This window comes from Fringilla coelebs (genome assembly GCF_963513975.1).
Source record: "Fringilla coelebs genome assembly, chromosome: Z".
NCBI classification, from domain to species: Eukaryota; Metazoa; Chordata; class Aves; order Passeriformes; family Fringillidae; genus Fringilla; species Fringilla coelebs.
Genome location: NC_140031.1, coordinates 9,360,071 through 9,382,169, shown reverse-complemented (window position 1 = coordinate 9,382,169; position 22,099 = coordinate 9,360,071). Strand labels below are relative to the sequence as shown.

General features: G+C 40.6%; 1 protein-coding gene across 3 annotated transcripts in view; it reads right to left on the bottom strand.

Moving 5' to 3' along the window:
* Positions 1-22,099, bottom strand: part of LOC311165470 (protein unc-13 homolog B-like) — a gene marked incomplete at its 5' end in the record, with an annotated part of 207,766 nt that overhangs the window by 69,984 nt on the left and 115,683 nt on the right. For all 3 annotated transcript variants that reach the window (XM_084225440.1, XM_084225439.1, XM_084225441.1), the window contains 5 exons: positions 163-390; positions 8,129-8,348; positions 8,988-9,062; positions 10,777-10,855; positions 15,108-15,154. In XM_084225440.1, the coding sequence (XP_084081566.1) occupies positions 163-390; positions 8,129-8,348; positions 8,988-9,062; positions 10,777-10,855; positions 15,108-15,154 (649 nt within the window). The remainder of the gene's footprint in view (positions 1-162; positions 391-8,128; positions 8,349-8,987; positions 9,063-10,776; positions 10,856-15,107; positions 15,155-22,099) is intronic.

The following is a 22,099-nucleotide window of genomic DNA, read 5'->3' as shown; positions in this document are numbered from 1 at the left end:
ATAGCACCTGCAATAGGGATATCGCACCTGCTACCTGTTTGTGCACTCAGCAGAAAGACACAGAGGTCAGAGAAGCCCTCCCTCTATGTTATAATTTCTCACCAACTCTCTTACTTGAGGCTCCCAAGTGAGACCAAGAGACCCCATGACTATCCCACTCACCAGTGATCGTGATCTTTGCTGACCATTTTGAAGTACCATCCAGCACACTCTGTTTCACTGTCTTCATCTGCTGAGCATGTGTCATTTTGCTCTCACAAAACACATCTCTGATCAAGTCAAAGATCTCAGGCTTGTTCCGCTCCCGGATTTTCATGCGATCCTTCATGGCCATGATGAAATTCTGGGTCCGGTCTTCAGCTCCATGCTTTGAGCTCTTCTCTGCTGCTCCTGTGCATCAGAAAACTCACAATGCTCATCAGGAACAAACACACACAGAATCATATTCACTGAATCTGGACAGGAGGATCAAAGCTACAAGTCAACCTTCACATAATGGCTCCTGATACTGACATCTACACTCTGTTCCCCCTGTTCCAACATACACAGAGAACTTGGACCATGTGGAGGCAGACAGAGCAGTTCCTCTATAATCTGGGATCAGACTGCCCTTCTAACTACAGGTTAATTTCATATCCTTAGAGCTGAAGAACACCCAGGACTGATGTTCTTAACAGCACGACCTCTGCTCTCATCACCTTGCTATGAACAAATAAATCCCTGCCTAAGCAGCAAGTGCGAAGAAGAGGACATAGGATCTCCATTACAAATGGTACCTGTGAGCTTGTCTCAGAGCTGCACTTCAGCACCACAGAAGAGAAACTCAGATGGGTCTCCACTGTCAGTATTTTCTACCCGTGTGTGTCACAAACAAAGCTCCCTGCTGAGCTCAGAGTAACTGCAAACCTATGTCTCCTGCTGCCTGGAACCACCCTGTTTCGATCAGGCACCAAGCTGCAGAAACACAAAGCACCTCTCTGGATGCCATTCTATTTTATCAGTTCACACAGAGACAACTCAAATAATCCATTTCTAGAACTGCATAGGTATATTAACCACAACAAATACACCTGTAAGATAGCAAATTCAACAGTTCAAAACCCGGGCCATTATAAGCATGCAGTGCTACCACAGCGTCCAGCAGCTGGAAACACAAGAGCCAGGCACAGAGTCTATAAATGCATAGGTAGTCAACTCCATCTGACAAAAGAGAAGCCTCTGGTCACTTGCATATCTCTTAAAAGATTTCGAAGTTCATATAATTATGAGATAAGACTACTCCCACCACCAAATACTTGCTACTCAATTCTGACAATCATTTTTACTGTCAGAATTTAGAAATTGACTACTGTGTCAGATGTGAGACATGCATCAATAAAAGCACCAATGTGAGCTAACAGGGCAGTTAACTCAGGTGTGAAATGAAAAGCAGGAACTCAGGATTGTACACAGTCTCTCTATACCCTGCCTGAAGCAATTTCAAATTATGATCTTAAGTCAGATTAAGTTAAACCAGTACAAAAGTCCTACGAACACATTCAATCATAACCTTTCTGTTTAATGTAATATACTTTTGTTTGTTTTTCTTCTCCAGGACAGTTTAATTAAAGTAAGCTTAGTTCCAGGAAAAATGTCCTCAATTCAAGTATTCACCAAATATTAAATTACCTTAAAAATATGTATTATAGCAGGTGCAAGGTGTGTTCAAAGGGAGTCATCAATCCACAAAGATACATGAAACTGTGTCTTCTTCCAGAAGTGAGCAAATATGATATCTGAAGTACCCTTGCTATAAGGAACTACAATTTTACATACGAAACTGTTTCAGCAAGTAGTGACTAAATATGAAAAAAGTCCTATGAACACATACACACACACACACACAGAGGAGCCCAGCAGCACATAACCAAAGAGAAAAAAAAGAGTTTCAGTTTGCAATAGACTGTAACCACTGAAGTGTCAGGAGTTCATTAAGAACACTGCATACCAAAGCGTGTTATTAAGGACCTGAGTGTGAAACAAGCTATAATTTTACATTGCCTGAGTACTTTTTCACTTTCCTTGCTAGAGGCTTGATGTTCAGTATTTCATTTAGTACAATAAAAAGTACATGCCCCAGAGTTTCCTGTTGTTGGCTTAAGATGAAATGAAATCAAAAATACTGGAATTAATTACACAGTCCCTGCTGCTTCTACTCACCGGTGATGCACCTAACATTTATTAAAGGAATATGAAACTGAAATGATACCAGGGGCTATGCTTTGAACTTCAGATAAGAAGTGCTATTCAGCTTTAACAGAACTAGGTCTCCTGAGGATGGAGATGGACTCTGTGCTTTATAAGCAGAACTACAGAAAACTACTGGGAAATTGGGAAAGGCCAAACTGAACAATTTGCCTTTTCTAGCCGGAATTCTGAGATCTGTCATGATCCAAATAAATCAACTCTGCCCTGACCTTTCTGGCTTCAAGGAAATTAAGAACCAATTAAAACTAGCCTTAATGCAAGCATTGCAGGAGCATCAAATGAGGCCTTACAATGCAAGTTTGGACAAATGGAGGAATTCTAATAAAAAACATGTTTAACATCCCCACAACCTCCAGAGACCTTGCACAGTGGATTTATCCCTCTGCAAGCCTAGCAGCAGTCCAGGGCACCCTGGGTTGCAGGATGTCCAAGCCACGACACACAGACCCCAGCAGCCCTCTAGTCACCTCCAAGACTTGGCTCAGCCCTGTGACTCCAGAGGAAACTCCCCACCTTCACCCACACTGCTTCCCCACTAAGCCCAGATAATTTGTCCTGGCAATTTCATTATTCCTTCCCTGGAAAAGGTCTCTCTCTGCCTGCAGAGACTGTGCCTGAATTGCAGGGCAAAAGCCCGAATCAGACAGACACCTTATTTAATAACAGAGACAAAGAACAGACAATGTCTGTTCTGCTGTCTCAAAAACACACTCTTTCTTAATTTTGACACCTACTTCTTGGTACAAAACCAAAAGGGCTTCTAAACCAACCACTGGGGGACTAATTAACTATTGGGGGACTAATTAACTATGATGATGTGTTTTAAATGCAAAATATGTCACTATGCTGAGTGGCAGAGGGTGCTTTTCCTACTCTTGGACTAGGATTGTTTCTTCAAGCTGCAAGGACGTTTTTGGTCAATGGATCAGTTTTTCAAATCCTGTGAATGGCAACAGAAAGGCACTGGAATATACAAGTAACATGTACAACTTTTGGGCTTTCCTTCTTCTCTATGACAGAATTATCAGTCAATTTATGACTGGAAACAGAAAGCAAATATATCTATATTGGGAATTGTATTGGTACAGCTATTAGTACACCACCAGTGCTGTTATTCTATGCTTTAAGAAGAATTCAAGAAAGCAACACTGTCAGGATAGAAGGCAGCTGTTCAGTAGGCGGATAATGCTTAGAAATTATATATTTTTGAAACTTAAAATAGATATTCAAGTTTCAAATAAAGGTATCCTTCTTCCTTCTGTGCAAATATTTTCCCACATAGGACTCTGGGAGCAAACAACTGTTCATCACCATGGTGTCTAACCATCATTCAACTCAGAAGCCAAGATGATTAGCACATGACTTAATTTGTCTGACTAACCCCCAACTCACTGACTCGGTCTTGGAACTGCAGCCTCTGAACTCAGAGAACAACACACACAAGTTTCTCATCCAAAAAGCAACACTCACACCTGCCTCACAGTCCTGAGTCAAAATGCATTGAATAAAAAAGCTAGTCCTCAACCGTAGAGGCCTCTTACCAGGCTCTTGCTCACATTATGTCCTTTCCTTCCACCCTCTTGGTAATTACTTTTCTGCATTCGTTCCTTAGTCTCCTACTCATCCAGCCCCGGATTTACTCTTTCTTTGATACCAGAATTTCCCAACCCATTGTAATTCAGTTAGTACTACACCAATGCTCAAGGCAAGAGATAAAAGTGCAGTTTCCAAAAGCTTTGCATGCCCTGGGGATGTTAAAAGAAAAACCCTCTACCCACTCTCACCCAAGTAAGAAAGGAAAAGTACCCATTCAGAAGAGACTTCTACTACTTCCAAGAATAGCAGATGGCTAAAAAGAGAACACTGTCCCTTGAGCAGGTATTTATAAGTTTATGATAAAAAAGGTAAGTGCCCTATCATCAGAATAATAACTCTTAAGTACCTACAACACTAAGAACCAGGAGGCTGCAGTACACATACTACAACTGATTCCAGGTTACTGCACTTCAGACACTACCAATTCATGGAATAGCCCTGCTGAAGCAGTCTGCAAACGGGGTTTGATTCAAACTGCAACATAGTATTGCTGAATTTTTCACCAGTGCAGTCCCACACTGATGATAAATTTTTTGAGTGCATCAGATAATAAGTTTCTTAAAAACACAGAGACAAAGAAAAATACCCTCAGAAGAGAGAATCAAACTTAATTCTACAAGACTTGGAGAATTACTTTCCCCAGAAAGGTATGAAGGATAGAAAATGGATAAACAGCACATTCTAAATCTAAGGAATAAAACCCCAGGTGTCTACCCAAAATTTTAAGGCATAAACAATGGAAAAGTATTTGTGACCAGCCTGAACATTCATTTTACTCCAATGCAACATTTTCTATAAGACTTACACAGATTGAAGTGAAGATATATCCTGAGGCATCAAGGTATAATCAATAGAATTGTATTTGTTACCAGTCTAAAAATTCATTTTACTCCACTGTAACATTTTCTGGAAGCCCTAAATAGACATAAGTGAAGATACGTCCAGAGAATGTTTTGGGTTTTTTGCCGACAGCAACAACAAAGCTTCTGTTAGGAAAAAAATCCCTCCTGAGTTCAGTATACAAGAAAGTTCAGTCTTGAATTTATGGGATCTCTAAACTGTTGTTTGTCCCCCAGACACCCTGTTTCTCCTTCCTCAAGCACAGATTAGGTTCTTCAAACATATGAATAAAAACAAAGTAAACTTCTCCATTTTCCTCTGGCTTTTTGGGTTCCAGTTAGAAGAATTTTAGCTTGAACACACCAAAGCAAAGAACACAGTTGCCTGAAATTGCCTTTTACTACATTGCTAGTATTGATAACAGTTGTTTTCCCATTCCAGAACCACATTCACCCCCTTCTTCAACTCCTTCCACTATCCTCTGTCTTTTCTACCTTTTCATTACACAATTACTGTCTCCAGCTTCCTCTGCATCTCTACCCCAGCTAAGGATACCTTCCACATTCACAGTGGATAACCCTGCAGACTCCACTCACAATTTCTCTTCCTTGATTCTGGACACCTTACAAGTAACTCAGTAAGTAAAATTTTTGTTTGGTTGGGTTTTACCTTTCTACACACTTCACACTTTTTAAGCCTGGTGTACTCTCAGTTGTTTCCTCTCCGTTTCCGTAACTTTGCATGATGAAGTATCCTGAGTTTACATTTTGAAAGAAAATGTGAAAACATCTGCAACCCCCTGAATAAAATAACAAGTTCTTACTTAAAGCATATGAAATGGAATTTCCAGTTGTTTCTTCTGTTCTATGAAAAAACACACATTACTGCCAACATCACATCCCACAGCCCATTGCATAAGATTATGTAATTACAACTAGAGATAAGAAAACCTTCCCCCATGGTTATTCTTCACTCTCAGCTCCAGAGACTCCCTGTTCTCAGGGAGTCTGAATTACTGAAGTCGTCTTCTACCTTTAATTTTCTTACAGCCAATTTAGCCCTTTTACTCTTTTGTAAACAATGAGCTTAAAAAGATATCTTACTCCCTGTAGCTTATCTGCCTATTCCCCAACATGGTGAAAGCATAAACAGGTTCAAACAAGGACTATACCAATTCACAGAGCCACTGCTGCCAGCTACGAAACAGTATCTGCTGCCCAGAAAGGCTTTAAGACATGGATATCTGTAAATTGTAAGAGTAAGCCAGAGATGTAGCAGGTGCACTACATGCAGATCTTCTACACCTCTGCCCTGGGCTCCAGAGCATCTCTTTAGCAACATGCTATTAGGGAAGACCTACTACAGCTATATATATATATATATATATTTTTTTTTTTTTTTCTGAAACAGCATGATTCTTTCCCTTCCTCCCGGGAAGGAAGTCCCAGACTGCCAAGCATGTCTTTTGAAAGATTAACAATCTTGTATCATCCTCTCTCAAGACATTCTCATAATTCTCCCATGACTATTGAACTCTCTCCAGTACCCATTCCCATCCGCAGTCTTCCTTCTTGAACATGGATAACCACAACCCTCCTCTGCAGAACATACTTCCTCTAAGTCATTAGCGATTTCTTTTATACAGAGGTTTTTCCCTGCTGTTTTCACTTTCAGGGCCACTGCTCTGTACAACAGCTTTGGGCCTGTTTCCTCTCTGCTGCTGGTGCAAATCTAATCCTCCTCTGTTCTCCACAGATTTCTCTCTTACTGCGATACCACAACTCCCTTCCATTACAGCATCATGGGTATGCATCTGAATCCAGCCTGGATGCCTTGAGCTTTTCACCTCAAATACTGAAAATTACCAGTCAGCAGAGAGTTCTGGTGAACTCCAGAAATAAAAAGGTTATTCTCAGGAACTGACCCTGTGCATCAGACTGTGACAGAAAACTGAGCTATGACCAAACTAAATTCTCCTGCACCAAATGCTCTTTTGCTTAGTCTTGGAAAGGTCTCAACAAAGCCAAGGTGCCAATGATGCAATAAATACTATAAACTCACCTCCTAGCTCTCACAGACAAATCTAGAGGTGCTGAGCAACTCAGAGACAGAGGTGTTTGGCCAGGATGTGTCTTACAAATAAGCCATTGCAAATAGCCCTAGACCTAACTGACAACTTTAAGACTCTGCACACATCAAAAATACAAGTATAAACAATATCCATTTGGGTGTTAAGAAGAGTCGTAAGAAAAAACCAAATGACCTATGATTCACTGGTATCCCTTGCTGAATCACTCAGCCTGGCTTTCCCAAACAACTGCACCCCACTTCAGATCACAAGATCCAACTTTTTAAATTCACAGAATTGCTGACAGGAATTTGCAATAAGTCCTTTCATACTTCACAAACTTTTCTAATTCCTTAGATTTAGTCCACCAAGTTACAATGACAAGAAGAGTGACCAAAAAGAGCAACATCTTCCTACTCAACATTTAACACACATGGAAGAAATTTCTATTCTATATAGACTGAGATATTTTGCTCTCAAGCAGGAATATGAATTTGAGACTGAATTAAGAAATGGTATTTCAAGCAAATAAGAACAACTGAACCAAGGCAGATGCCTAAATGAATGTTTTTTCTCTTTTTTTCCCCCTTTAATCAAATTCCTTTTAAACTTCTCCATTGTTTGTGTAAAGTGTCATTTATTGTGCAAAGATACAGAGTTCCTTGAAGAGATGACTTCGTTTTTTACACCAACAAAATAATCAGAAATGCTAGTAGGAAGATGAAACATTACCTTTGTATCTGACTCACCATCTCTGTTAACTCAGCCCTAGGTCTCTAAAGAGGTTCAGCAAAGCAGGCCTACTGTTGAAAAGACAAAATGCATTCCCAGACTGCTGTTGGTACAGATAATCCAAGCTAAGTCCAGGAACTCGATACCCTAAGTATGACCCTAGTGCTGTTCTAAAACGCTTAAAACAATGGCACAGACTGCTGGTTGGAACAAGCAACCGGACTTCAATACCAGGGCAGGGGGGACAGAATGCATGTCAGAATATTCAGCTTCATACCCTATTCATCCAACCCATACTTCAATGCAGGATATGCCAGTAAATACACAATCTGAGCTGACACAAACAGAGCAAACAAAACCAAACCAGCCTTCAAAAAATCAAGCAAAACCAACAAACAGATGTGAAAGAGTAAAGAATTAGGCCTTCTTTAAAAGAACATCAAGTGCAATGCCGCAAAGTTTTTCTGCATCAGTGGAGCTGTCTGTGCCTCAAGGAGGTCGGATTAGTCCAACAGCACCTTTTCAGAAAACACACTGTCCCTTCAATCATTACAGCTTCACTGATCCCTGAGATATCAGCAGTACATTTAGGAAGGCTCTGGCAACAACTTCTGGAGTAGCTACACTCCACTGGCCACTACTCACTCTGCAGGCAGTCAGCATTGAGCAGGTCTTGGCACTTCTCGTGGCACTTGACCCCGCACTCCCCGCAGCGCATTCCCTGCCGCGCGATGCCCCACAGCAGCCCCTCACACTCGTAGCAGTAGGTAGGAGTTGTGGCTGTCCACACTTCAAAGTTGTGTGGCGTTGTACAAGAGATGGGGTAAATTAAGGCTTGCAAGGTCTTCTTATAGACATGAGATTTCTGAAAGGCAAGAGCACATGTCAACCAATATCCAGGGAGGTGACTGAGCCTATTTTTGCTGGTTAGCACAAGGGTTTTACAGGAGAAGGCAGGACCAGTGCTATAAAGCTACACATTTGAGGTGGACAAACACATCAAATTTTTACATGCAGCGTCAGAAGACACCCCTCACCTTCCAAAAGTGTCTCCCCAGGCGTTAAAAAAATTGGAAGACAACAATTAATGTTTGGGGATAGGAAATATCTTGAATAAAGCAAGTTTCACACACTGTGCCTTATGGCAGACAGCACAGAAGGAAATGGCAAGATTACTGAGATCAAAAAATGCTTGACAGCACCATCAAGGCAGATGATGTCTCTTGTGGTGTCCTATGCAGGACCAGGAGTTGAACTCAATGATCCTGATGGGCACAGTTTCCAACTCAGCATATTATGTGATTCTGTGTTTCTACATTTTTCAGGATTATATTGGTACATTAAATATTACTTTTATGTGTTTAGTTTCTTTGACCAAATGATACAGGAAACTTTGCACCTATATTTCCAGACATCTGCGAAGCTGGCTCTGAATCTCAGAGAGCCAAATCCCTTAAATTTGCTTAGTCAGAATTAAGAGAAGTCAAGTAACCCTCCCACTTACCAGCTCTTCATCTTTGAGAGATGTTCTAGTAGCCATTGCTGAGGTAATTCCGGCTTTTCGGGACTGAACCAGTGACTAGGGAAGAAGAAAATTTGTTATTCACCACCATTTACAAGTACAATGGCATTACATGCCCAGAGATGTGAGCAAGGGGTCTCTGTCATGCCAGTCCCCAAACCAGCAATCTACTGCATTTAAGTTGGTTCCTTAAATGACTGCTCACATCTCAGAGGAATCAAATGTATACTCTGAAAGGTCTCCAACTTGTTTCCATCTGTCCATAATCAGTCTCACTCTGGTAAATTTCTATTTGTTTCTCTGAAAGAATTGCCAATGAAACCTGGGTTCCCATCTCCACTTTTACTTTCTCATAGCAACAGTAACCCTTCTGCTGTCTGAGGTCATTACAACAGACTCACTTTAGTGTATCTAACTTAGTTCATATCCAAAGGGAAGATTATTTCACCAGCTTTACAAAACATACAACACCCCAAAATGTGACAGTAAAGAGGTTGCAAGTAACAAGGATAAAAGAAAGGGGAATGAGTTGGGAGCAGAGGTTTGAATGTGACAGTGTATCACATTCATCAGCCATCACTGAACACAATGAACTGCATTTTCCCCTCAGAATACTGCCTTTCACATCATGCCAGCACTGCTTTTGTGGCTGTGGACAGCACAGGGCACTGTCTTTGCAGCACCTCACAGTGGCATACAAGGGATTTTTACAGCCACTCCAGTAACATGACGGCAGGGAAGGATACTTAAAGATAGCAGCATTTGCTTTGAAATCATCCAGCTCTATCAGTTTTGTACCACTTATGTTCTGCTTTATGCTGTTTCAAGAGAAACTGAAAAAGTTCATTCCAACAGTGATGGAGCAGGACAGAGTATTGGATATGCATTCACTGCAATAAGGCAGGTTCAAACAAAAAGCAAGGAAGTAGAGGGGGAAATAACATAAAGTAAGGGGTTTTTTTCTGGTAAAGACTTGATGGATAGTCTTCACCTCCACTTACCATGGCCTGTGAACAGAGAGAATGAATGCATTCAAGGGAAGTAACACAAGTTAATGCCATTATTGCAACGATTTAAGATACAAGCAGTTAGCTAGACACATGCCAAGCTGCCCATGTATAAGCTGGCAGACAAAATTGTATGCATCTTTTCACATGAATTACAGGATATAGAAACTTTGGTCTTTCAGCTGTTACAGCACTTCTCTCAAGTATGAAATCGCTACGTGTACTGAATAGAACCAACAGAAAACCATTTGTCCTGTAGAAGCCTTATCATACAAGCATATGAAACTTGTCCTCATTACTCACTTGGTTCTCATGCTTCCTCAGTGCAGAAGTCTACTGGCAATATCGCAAATAGCTTTTAAAATCCAACCACATATGCTCGTTTATCTATCCTCTAAAATTCCAGCCTTCTGGTAAGCTGCCAAACCTCACACGGACGTTATAACTTTCCCTAAGGTATGTGATTCTTAGGAAAACCTTTTAAAATTCTGCAGGCCGAAAAATAATGAAATATTTTGTGTAAAATAAAAAGGATAAAAACATGAAAAATACCCTAATTCTGTGAAATGAATGAAATTGTCTACAAAACCATAGCTCATTCTCACTGAGATTTTTCAAGCAGTACTCCTAACCCTTTAGTATAAGAATTAATTTAATAAAATGCATGAGCTTCTTGAAGTGACAATGCATGTGCCCATATATCAAGAAAGTAAAGCCAGTTATGTAATGCTGTGTGGCAGAAGAGAAACAAACAAATCTCTTACCAGATCACTGACAAGTGGAATTGGCTTTTTTTTGCGCAGATCAGGCATGCTATCGATGCCATAGAGACCACCTGCGGGCCTGGAAATTCAGGAGGGAAAAAAAAAACCTAATTAATTCAGGGTTGGGGGGGGTGAAGAGGGGGATGCTTTACTAGTGCAAGAAAAACAGCCAGAAGATTATACTTAAGAAAGTGTAAAGTTAATGCTAAAAACGATTAAGTGTTTATCTTCTTCACATGCAACAATCCAGACATTCCTGCCTGGTGTTGGTGGTTAGGAGGGAGCACAACAAAGAGGATCAACCCTGGGGCAGGATGCTGCCATGTTCTGATTCTAGTCTAGAACACACTTAATACTGGCCCTTGAGGACCATATAATTGTTAAGAAAAAACTGATATTGGAGGAGAAAATACTTTGGTTTTGTTTCTATAAAAGAGACCATTTGTGCTGCTCAGCATTTCAAGCCATGCAGACCTGTACACACAAGAGATGGCATTTGCTGGCAGAAGAGACAACGAAGCAAAAGGGTGATTATCCCAGCAACAGTCAGATCCTGATGAAATAAAACACTCTGACCTACTTCCCCTTCCCAATGAGACCAGACTGGATAATCATACCTGGATCCTACCACTTACTGGTAACACTACATGGATGCAACCCTGTACTTGAAGATGGTCTACCAATCCAGCTTAAAGGTCTCAAGTACATGCATCCATCTCTAAGGAATTTAGATAATACTTTTTCCTAAAGCTGGAATCTGAGCACACACCTCTCTGCTGTAGCTTCCTCCCCACAATGAACACCCAGCCCAGCAGGCAAAATCCACAGCACTTCTCAGTGTCTCTCTCACCCTCCCCATTTCCACTCTGGTCTCAGGCCTTGCTATCATTAAGAATATGGCTTCTGAGGTCTTCTTGATTACAGAGACTGCAGAGGAACCCTCTGCCTATCTTTAGCCATTTGTCTCCACACCCTGCCACTCTGGCTTACACATTTTGGTATTTGTGTGATAAACTGGCTGGCAATTTCAGCCTGGTTATTTTGTTGATTTGGTACAACATGCTCTGCAGGAAAATTACAGGAAAAATGAGTGTGGGACAAACTGTTCATACAGCCATAAAAACTACCTTTCCAAACAATCTAGGAAATCAAACTGCCACTACAAATTCACAAATGCTGTGAAAATTGTGAGGTTGATAAATGACAAAAGGCAACCTGCAGCCATTAGAGAGCAGGGCCTACTCAAGCCCCCTTAAATACAGCCAAAGGTAAAAAAACCCAAACAACAAAACATCCAGCATGACCAAACCCATGCTACAGCTTGAGAATGGACAAGGATGTCACAACACAGCCTAGCATGAGGCTGTGACAAAGAGGAAAGCAGTCCATTATTACAGAAATATGTGACAGAATTGTAATAGTATAATTGACTTTTTTGATGGGGTGTAGGAGGGTGACATGTCCAAACCATGGCTGAGCTGACAGCTGCTGCTGGCTGAACAAGCCTGGTGGGAAGGTGAGCAGTCACGTGTGACTGCAACAGCCGTGTCAGCTCCGCAGTTTTCCAACAGTGCAGTTTTCCAACACTGGAAATCCTCACAGCAAGGCCACACTGTGTTTTTTTACTAGAGGCTTCAAATAGAGAATTCCAGAAAATTTTTTTGACCAAGTCATACTGCAAAATCCCTTCTGATTTATTATAGAAAAATCTCACCCACATAAAGAAGTAAGAAATATGTTTATATTGCCACATTTGTCTGCTGCCCTTATGCTACAAAACCTTTCTGATTCTGGTGATACTGTTTCGAGGTAAAATAGGTGTCATGGCAGACTACTCAGATGATGCAAAGAATTTCAGGATTACCTGAACCACAACACAGCTTATTGATAAGCTTTTTGTCAAGGATTTGTGCAAATTCCTTGAATTATGAAAGATTATATAAAATTGAAAGGGAGAGTGTATAACCTGAAAAGATTCAACAAAATGATCACAAGTAAAACTCCAGAGTTAATGCTCCTGCTAACAGCTTTTTCCTACATGATTTCAAATTTTTTTTCTAATTTAATTGAAAGGATATGCTGACATTTCCCAAGAAAGAAGAACATTAAAACTGCATGCTTTATAAATTCAAGATGAGCCTATAGAAATTACTGTGCTTGAGAAACATGTCTAGTTACAACTTGGTTTGTTGCAAAATACTTTTGATAGATTGAGGTTTATGACAGAAACAGTGGTAATCCAGGATGACAAATGTATTTGAAAGGTGCTTGTATTTGTCACTGAAGAGAGGTGTACTAGTACGTACATAGTTCCAAACCCAGATGACCTGCTTTAAGCTTGTAATATTAATAAAAAAAATTCAACAACAATTCCTAATTTTCAAAAGTGTTGTGCTTTTAGCTACCTCAGTCCCTTTATTCAAGCACAACTGCTACCTCAACTTAATAACAGAAGAAGTGACAGTGCCTCAAATGTGCACAGCACAGTTTTATATGTAATAGGGTAGGCTCTCCTCTGCAGTGGATGTAATATTTATAGCATTATAGGGAGCTGTATTGAGGACTGAATAGCATTTCTGTATGAGAAGATAATTTGCACTAATAAATAAAAGATATAGATATGAGATACTACACTCAGAGACTGATCAATAATACCAACGGTACATTTTCTTTTGAAGTTATATCTCCAAAGCCAGTGATTACAGACAGGGAGCTCCTGTTGCATTATACTATAAATGAAAATTGCTTGAAGCATGTATTCATCTTTTAATACAAGTTGAATCACACAGAGGCTTCCATCAGATCTCGACAATCTAACCAATCTAAGGTGGTTTGCAGTAACAGAGGATGACTACTTCCTTCAAAGGACACCACAGCTGTAATCTTCCCATTGAAAGAACAATTCCAAACATAAATAATTTATTATAATTTGAGGCTAATAAGCCAAAATGTGGCTAAGGGTTGAATTAAAGGTTTAACTCCTACAACCACCATCTCTGGGAATCCCGTGCATGGGATAAGTGAGTATGACAAACTTTTGTCAAAATTACATTAGCCAGACTGTTTGGCTGTATTTTGCATAGAAAAGAAAAAAATTACAGACTAGAGCAAACTATGCCTCAAACTGACAACATACGTTTAAATAATTCAGGACTTGTAGGTGTATCCACCTTTTAGGCTAGGAAATAATTTGATGTGCATGAACCAATAAACTGAGTACACTGTCTCCTTGCTAAAGCAGGAGAAGGTGCTGTTTATAGTTACAATAAATCACTGCCTCCTGCTCCTGCAAATTGCCAATTCTTCAGCAGCCCACTCACTAAGTCCCAGGTTCCTTGGGAAAAGCAGAGGGTTGCTAGGCAGCTCCAGGCATCCGCAGGTGACGATTTGTGGGAATACCAACACCACAGAACAATGACTTCAAAAGGAGAAAGCCATATAATGAAGCCTCCAATTAAACTTTATGTTTTATTGGGGAAGCTTCCTTCAGTAGTATGAGAATTAACTTCAGCAAGCCAACGTCTAGCTGAGATTTCAGAGCAAGTTTTGCTGCTGCTGACTGACAGCTCCTAATGGGTGCCCCACCCCCAAACCAAATCACCCTGACCATGTACAAGGCACATAACCTATAAAATGTGTCACTGTCTTTTTCCTGCCACAGGATCCCAGGGAAGCTGCCATGCTGGCACCTTTTACCACAGAGTGTCATGCTGCAATTACAAACAGAATTTCTCTGCTTCATTTGCTGCAAGCAGTGTGTTGTGGAGAGAACGCACGACCTGCTCACTCTCATCTGTGCAAAACAGGCATGATGAGCAATGCTTTAAAAACACAAACTGCAATCATTTCTAGAGTTAGTGCAGTTTAAACTACTACAAGGAATCGCTGCAAATACAGAAGACTCCCTCAAACCTATCATCTTCTTTTAAGAGCAGAAGACACAGCATTCCTTCAGAGCTAGTTTTTCCCCTCTGCTGCCACCAATGACTGATCCAGGAGAAAGGATTTCATGGGGACCACTCTGAGGTGCTCAGCAGCAATTATTAAATAGTGCTGCCATAAGCACTTGCCACCAACACATTATAGATTACACACTGCAGCTATAGCTTTGCTCTTAACCACAGGTCTCTGTGGAAGAGCTGCATATCCCACCTCCACTGCTTAAGAAGAGACTGAAATACAGCAGCAGCCTGGCCTTCCGTGAGGTTTGGCCACTGGATTATTTTATTAAAATCATCATAAATGCTATTTTTACTTAGACTGAAATGCAGACTTCTAAAGTACATTCTGATTACAAATACAGGTATAAAAGGTCTCAAAATACCACTTACCCTCCTTTGAGCCAGGGTGGTTTTGATGGATCAGCCTCATCTTGGCCCTGAAGTGGGAGAAGGGAAAAAAAGCCAACATGAAATTAGTTTCCAGAAACACCAGAAAAAGTATTTGTATTGTATTCTGCAGAAAGGGTAACAGACCACACTGCATGCAGGCAAATGCATACAGAAACTCGTTCAAGCATCTCCAATGACCAAGATGCCAGGGTAAGTCATACAGACACACACAGCAATTTCATTGAACAGCCAGGACTAGAACCTGAAGAGCCTGTTCAGTGCAGCTCCACATTCAAAATAGAACCTGAAGAGCCTGTTCAGTGCAGCTCCACATTCAAAAGGCGGTCTTGAAGACCAACTTTTTCTTTTTTTCCAACTCAAACAAGTTACTGGAGAGCTCCTGTTACTACAGGTCACCACTTAACATGAATGTGGTCACAATGAGGATGTTATAAATTAAAAGCCCTTGTATGAAATGCACAAATGGCAGATTAACATGAACCTCTGTATGAACACTTGTGAGCTTGGCTCGTGCCCAAATGCAAAGACTCTTTAGTCTTCTAAGCAGAGAGGTCCCGTAACAGCTTCACTCATTTATTTGGAAGTATTTAACTTCTAACAGACATGAAACAAGGGCCACCACCTGCAGGTCAACTGGGATCCCACAGTGTGATGGAAAACACCACAGACTGCAAATGAAGGATTCATATTTATGAATTCAAACCATGTTTTTATGTTCATATTAAGACTACATTCACAGATTGTTTCTCTGAGGATCCTGAGTGGACTAATTAGAAGTATCTGAACACTTGCAATGTACCTGGAAGAAACAACAGGTTCTGGATAAGGGGAAAATAGCTATCTGTAACTGGAAACCTCTTTGTTTCAGCTCACAGGTCATATGTTCTCCTGAGCTCCACGAAAGAAATGCTGCTTTCACACAGGACTAAGCCACTCATGATGCTAATAGCTAAAACTCCAACCTCAGATAATCACATCTGCCAAGAGAAAAAGGAGACTGCAACTTGCAACTTGCACACAGTGAAAAAGAAAGTATTTCCAGACATGGAACTCACAACCTGAGAGTCAACAAAGTAAAGGAGCTTGAATCAGGAAATAAGATCCAACTTTATGCAAGATAAAGAAACACAGCCCCAGAAGAAAGCTCTTTTTTCTTTTCCTTTTTTTTTCCTAACCTATACTCTGTGTGAGTTGTGCAATCCCACACTGTTCACAGGTGACAGACAAAGACTCCCAAGAAGAGCTGAAATAACCAAGGAAAGGAGTTCTCTTTGAGATAACAAGTCGAACAGAAGCAAATATCCAAACTTTGTATTTTTGAGTCTTACAAGTTACAGAATAGACAGATTTAAAGACTACATATTAGTAATGTTTATTATTTTGTATTTAAACAGATGGAACAGTACGATGTTATCCATAATGGAATGGGCATGACCAGGCAGGCCGGCAGAGCAGGAAGGGCCCCAGACCCACAGTCCAGTACCATGCACATTTCCCCAGAGCTGCAGCAGCACACCAGGCTCCACCAAGCTTTGCTACCAAAACCCCTCAGCTTGAAATCTGCATTTTCTCCAGAGGGATCTGAACCAACTGCTGGTCAAGAGAGATTTCACAAAGAAAAGGCAACCAGATCCTTCTGAGCACACAGGGGAGGACATCTCTACAATCATCTTTGCATCCGAACACTTGGAAGAGCTGTGGTTAGAAAGCAACACTAAAATGGACAAAGGTTTCATACTGGACTGAGCTTGACACCAACGGCTCAGCTGTGCTGAATGACAGAGAATGACAAACACAAGTGTGGCAACATCGATGGCAGAAGTCAGTAATAAGAATGTTTTCAATCATTTTGTGTGAGAATGAAATGTGACTGATATTTGAGACATTAACAGACCACAAAACAGTGTGCTCACTGGAGACCACAAGAGCATCAAGAATCTGGGAAAAAGGGGGAAGGAAAGATATAAGGAAAGCTGTTACCTAGTTAAGCAATTTCCTACAGGCAACCACAAGTCAACAGAGAACAGACAGGAATGTGGACGTGGGGAAGGCAGAAAGTATGATCAGGAAACAAACCTACATCATGTCCCAGATTTGTGATGTGCAAAGTAGAACTTGCCAGGAATTCCAGGTCATTTAAAAAAATGGGCAAAAATATAATTTATTTTGACCAAGCCTTTCAGACATGCAAATAAAAACAAAAGGCAGGGATTCTCTAGCGTCAAGATTGAAAATCATCTGGGCATAATAGCACAAAACAAAAGAAAGAGCTTTCAGTAAGTGGCAATATTGATGCAAGGCCAAAGCAGGTGATGGCTGTGTGAAAGCAGGAGTTATCACCTGCTGAAAGCAAAGTAAAGAGCCAATTTGTTCCAGGCAGCCTTCTCCCTGAGAAAATGCCAAGAGAATCAGCACCTGACATCCATCAAACAAGGGCTGATGCCTTGAGACTGTAGAAGAGCCAATGCAGTACTCACAGTTAAAGTGTGTATATGTGGAGGTGGGAAATGTGATCCAGATTAGTTTAGGACCATTAATGGCTTCAAAATCCATACAGGGTTCTGAGCAAACATGAAGGAAAGCATTAAGATGGAGGCTACTGAAAAACAGGTTTTGTTTCACAAAGCAACTATTTTTCTCTAACTATAGAATGAATGATGAACTGTATTTTCATTTAAAAAAAACCCTTTTGATGCAGTGCCATGTGACGTTAATAAAGACCGGATAAGCTGAGGAGGAGGAAGGAGCTTTCAGGTGGATAAACAAGTAACTGTAACTGAGCCAGCCATGGACAACGCAATAAGGAAGCTAGTGGGAGTAAGTGGGATCTGCTGATAAAATCTGGAAATGACAAACCCAGGAGAATTATTGACACTGAACTCATAGGTCGAGTAGAAATAACTGATGGCAGTAAATACTGCAACAATGGAGGATCAAACATGGAAAAAATGGCAAGGTCAAAACCCCAAAGGCTGCCATGAATTTGACTGATACAAGGTGTTCCTCAGTGGAGAAAGGCATGAAATAATGGATTTGAGATCTAGTCATCAAACTGACCATAAGCCTCTATGATACAGCCAGGCAGGAACAGAACATAATCCATAGAATAAGTCCAATGAAATGTCTCCACAGAAGTAAAAGTATAAATACCTTTGTACTATGTTGGTAAGATTCCTTCAGAAAAGCATATGAAATCTTTTTATTCTGCATCAAAGTAAAATACAATCACAAAGGAAAATGGCAAAAGCAGCTGGAGTATGTAAACACAATCCTATAAGGAGAAGAACAAAACATCTTGCTTATTCTAGCAAAAAGAACCTTTTCCTGTGCTTGTTCAACAGGCAGGTGAATTGGAGAAGAACTGCAGCTAAACAGAGGATGAAAATTCTAAGGCGTGTCACAACAACAGCTCTGTAGGAGCCTTTCAAAAGGAGAAGCAGACACCAAACTGTAACAGTTCTAGAGAATGACATTGGGAGGTTTATATAAAAAGAAAATGGCATAAGATCACACAGTGGCAGTCACCAAGAAGTCCTCTGCATCCCTTCTTGCACTGATGAAGTGCAAGCGTAGTAAAAAACCAGAACCTGCATTAGCTACACGCGCTGGCATGAGGGCTTAAGACATCTCCAGCAATGCCAGCTAAACAAAATAACCTACAGTTTGAACCCCTCTTGGGCATAAGAACTCTTCATATATTCATCCTCATTTAAAGAAAGCAAACACCAGTACTGTCCATCCAGATGGATTTGCTGCAGGTGGTGAGTTTCCAACTCTCCAAAGGCAGCACTCACACCAGGACACAGCAGGGCTCCAGCAGCTGCCCTGGGCTTGTCTGTCACCAGCCATGGGTCTCCTCAAGTTCAGCCCACAGCAGGAGCCTGAGCTGGTCAGAGCCTGGGCAAGCAGCAGAAACAACAGGCAGGTGAGAACAGCACTGCAACACCTGTGAGAGTTTTAGCACTGTCTTTGCCAAGGACAAATGGGAAGGCAAAGGGAAAGCAGACACATTTAACACCCTGTCATCCATCCACATGCCGCAAGTCACAGAGAGTGCTTTGCTGGATTATGGCCTTCTCTGCACAGCTCTGTCACTTGATCTTTCCTTGAAAGCAGCCACATCAGACTGAATCTGAATTTAATGTTTTTTTAACCTGAAGTAAGCATATATAAGAGCACTGAAACAATGGAGAAACAAACATGTAAATAAAACAAACCATCGCATTCATTTGATTTTAAAAAAAAAATTTCTGATGCTGGTGGATGACATTTTTATACCTACTGTCCAACAAATACTTTAAATGGGGAAATGCTTGTTACGCCCTAGTAGTGCAGTATATTCACCCACAGTAAAGCTGTATAGTATACCAAAACCAGCTGCTGAAAGGTCTTCTCCAAGTAATTGAAGTCTCTTATCAACCAAGAACCAGTAAGAAAAACTACAACAGTGACAGAGCAGCATAAATGTAAGGCCCTGGATTAAACAAGGCAACAGACACGGTTACTTAAGGCAAAGGATTCAGTCATAGGGAAGGCAATGTTTGGTGAAGCCTATAAAGGAAACAACAGTAGTTTTGCTTACTAAGGAAAAGCAGTAGTTGGGCTTACAAGTAACTTGAGAAGTTATTTAACAAAGCTCCAATTTTAAAATTTTGCAAATTCTCTCATACACAAGAAGATACTTTAATGCAAAACAAATAATTATGCACTTCTGTAGAAGCAAAAGTCCATAAAATGGACGGAGTGGAAAAAAAGAAATAAGATAAGAAATCATAAAGTCTGGAGCACCACAAGGGAAAGGAAGAACATCCACAGATCGGTTAGCCTTTTATATAAATCTAGCTCTCCACATAAAAGGCTTCCTAACAATGTAATTTTCCATCACATCTAAGTACTGTGTCTAGCACATTATCCTCTTAAAATATAAATCAGATGTAAAACATGTAAAGCTGCTTTATGCTGCTTTATTTAAACAGATAAAAAAATCAATAATGACATCTTATTTGTTTTGAAAATCAACCCAATTCGTTTCCAAATACCATGTTTTATTATTAAACCTCAAAACCGTCAATTAGATATAGGTTAATCTGAATCAGGCTAAAACAAGGAGCAACTGACTAAATTAAACTTTTGGTCATGTTTAATTAGTGCATTTCTTCAGTGGCATGAACAGAGTCAGACTGAACTAAATTTTCCCAATTTAGTCAGTCTCGTGGTTCAATGTCTTAATTCACTCAGGTATGCTGAATTTTACATGGAATCCAAAGCTTCACCAAGTCAAGAGATTATTTTAAATTCATTCTGTATTCTGCAATAGCATCCATTTATTAAGGGCTGAAGAGCCCCAAAGGAAGCTCCTTCCAACTGATGTATCATCCAGTACCATGTTTCCAGCTGCCAGATGAACAGTTTAAAGGAGGTTGCAGTGGTTTTGCCCTGAAGTCAAAAGAGGACTGTATTTAACACTGATATTTGACACCAGGTATCTCTGCATTCCTGAAAAGTCATTAACTGACAGATATTTATCAGTAAGAAGGAAACAAAACTACTTATATATGAGCCAATGAAGCTTAGAAACACAAACTCAAGGGATGACATCTGCATGGAGGCCCAAAAATCCGTGCAAGGTTCAGCTTCTCCTGGAAGCCAGTTCTGCCTTATTTATACAGCTACAGGAGAGGGGGAAGCACAGCAGGCACTGAATGCACACAGCACAGAGTCATGAAAATAAAAGAGCTGAGATTCCAAAAGCCAGTAATTTCTCTATGTGAGATACAGTTGCTAACACAATTGTTGACAAAGCACACAGCAGTCAACAAAACAATTCTGCAGATCCTCCTAGGAGGAGTTACCTGTTGCCCACAGGATAATGGGCAGAGAGGTAACCAGTCCATGACTAGAAAGACAACAACTGTACATATTAAGGAGAAGGTTCTGCCGTTTTCATGGGGCACAGGGTCCTGCTCAAAGCAAAGTGACTACCTAAAAAGGCATAGGACCTCCGCAGACATCTTTCAGCATTCCAGGTTTGATTAATCTCACTACTATAGCCCAGACGAACTTTTGACTTAAATTGATGAAAGTGAACAAGACAGAGATGAAATGAAATAATACAACTGAAGAAAAATGAGGAAATACTTGGTTTAAACTAGATCCATAAAGAGGAAGACTGGAAAAGAGAAGATTAACAACTTGTCCTCTGCTAATGTGGTGCCTGTGCACATCACACGCACCCCACAGAGCACCAAAGGGAGGAGATCACTCCAAGCATTCATGTTTTACTCTTTGTACAAGGTCATAGGCACTGAACAGACTCTTTACTCATACACAGTCAGACATTCACAACATGCTAAACTGAATCTCAGTGCCTCAGCAGGAGCAATTGGCTACAGGAAGACGAGACACGCACACACAGGGGTTTCAGAAAGAGATGCTGGTTACAAGGGACAACATGTCCAACCTGGAGCTCTCCTCTACCTCCTTCTGCAAAGAAAGAAAAAAAAAAAAAGACAAGCAGGAGAGGAACAAAAGTTAGTACACCAGATTTCTGCCATGAGTTCTGTATAGTGATTTTTAAAGAAATTGGGGTAAAGGTTTGTCTCAAGTTGAGAACACGTACATGCAGTAGAGTTCTCCCATGTGCTGTGCTCCCTGGGACATGCACCAGACAATTGATCTCTAACAGACCACCTCAAGTTAAACTCATCAGATTTTATCCATGACTGCATTAAAATATATGCTTTTGAGAGCTCTTTTCAGAGTTACTGTTCCTGTTTTGTTCACTGAAGAATTTTAAGTAATCTTAACACTGAATTGGACCTGCCATTTATCATACAGGAAAAAACCCTGGATTTATTATAAGGAGGAAGAAATTTGTTCCCCTCTCCCCCAGACTGCATCTACTGCCTGCATCCCTGTATCTGAAACATCCCCCCTGCTCCATTCCTCACTCCCTGTATATTTTGCCCGGT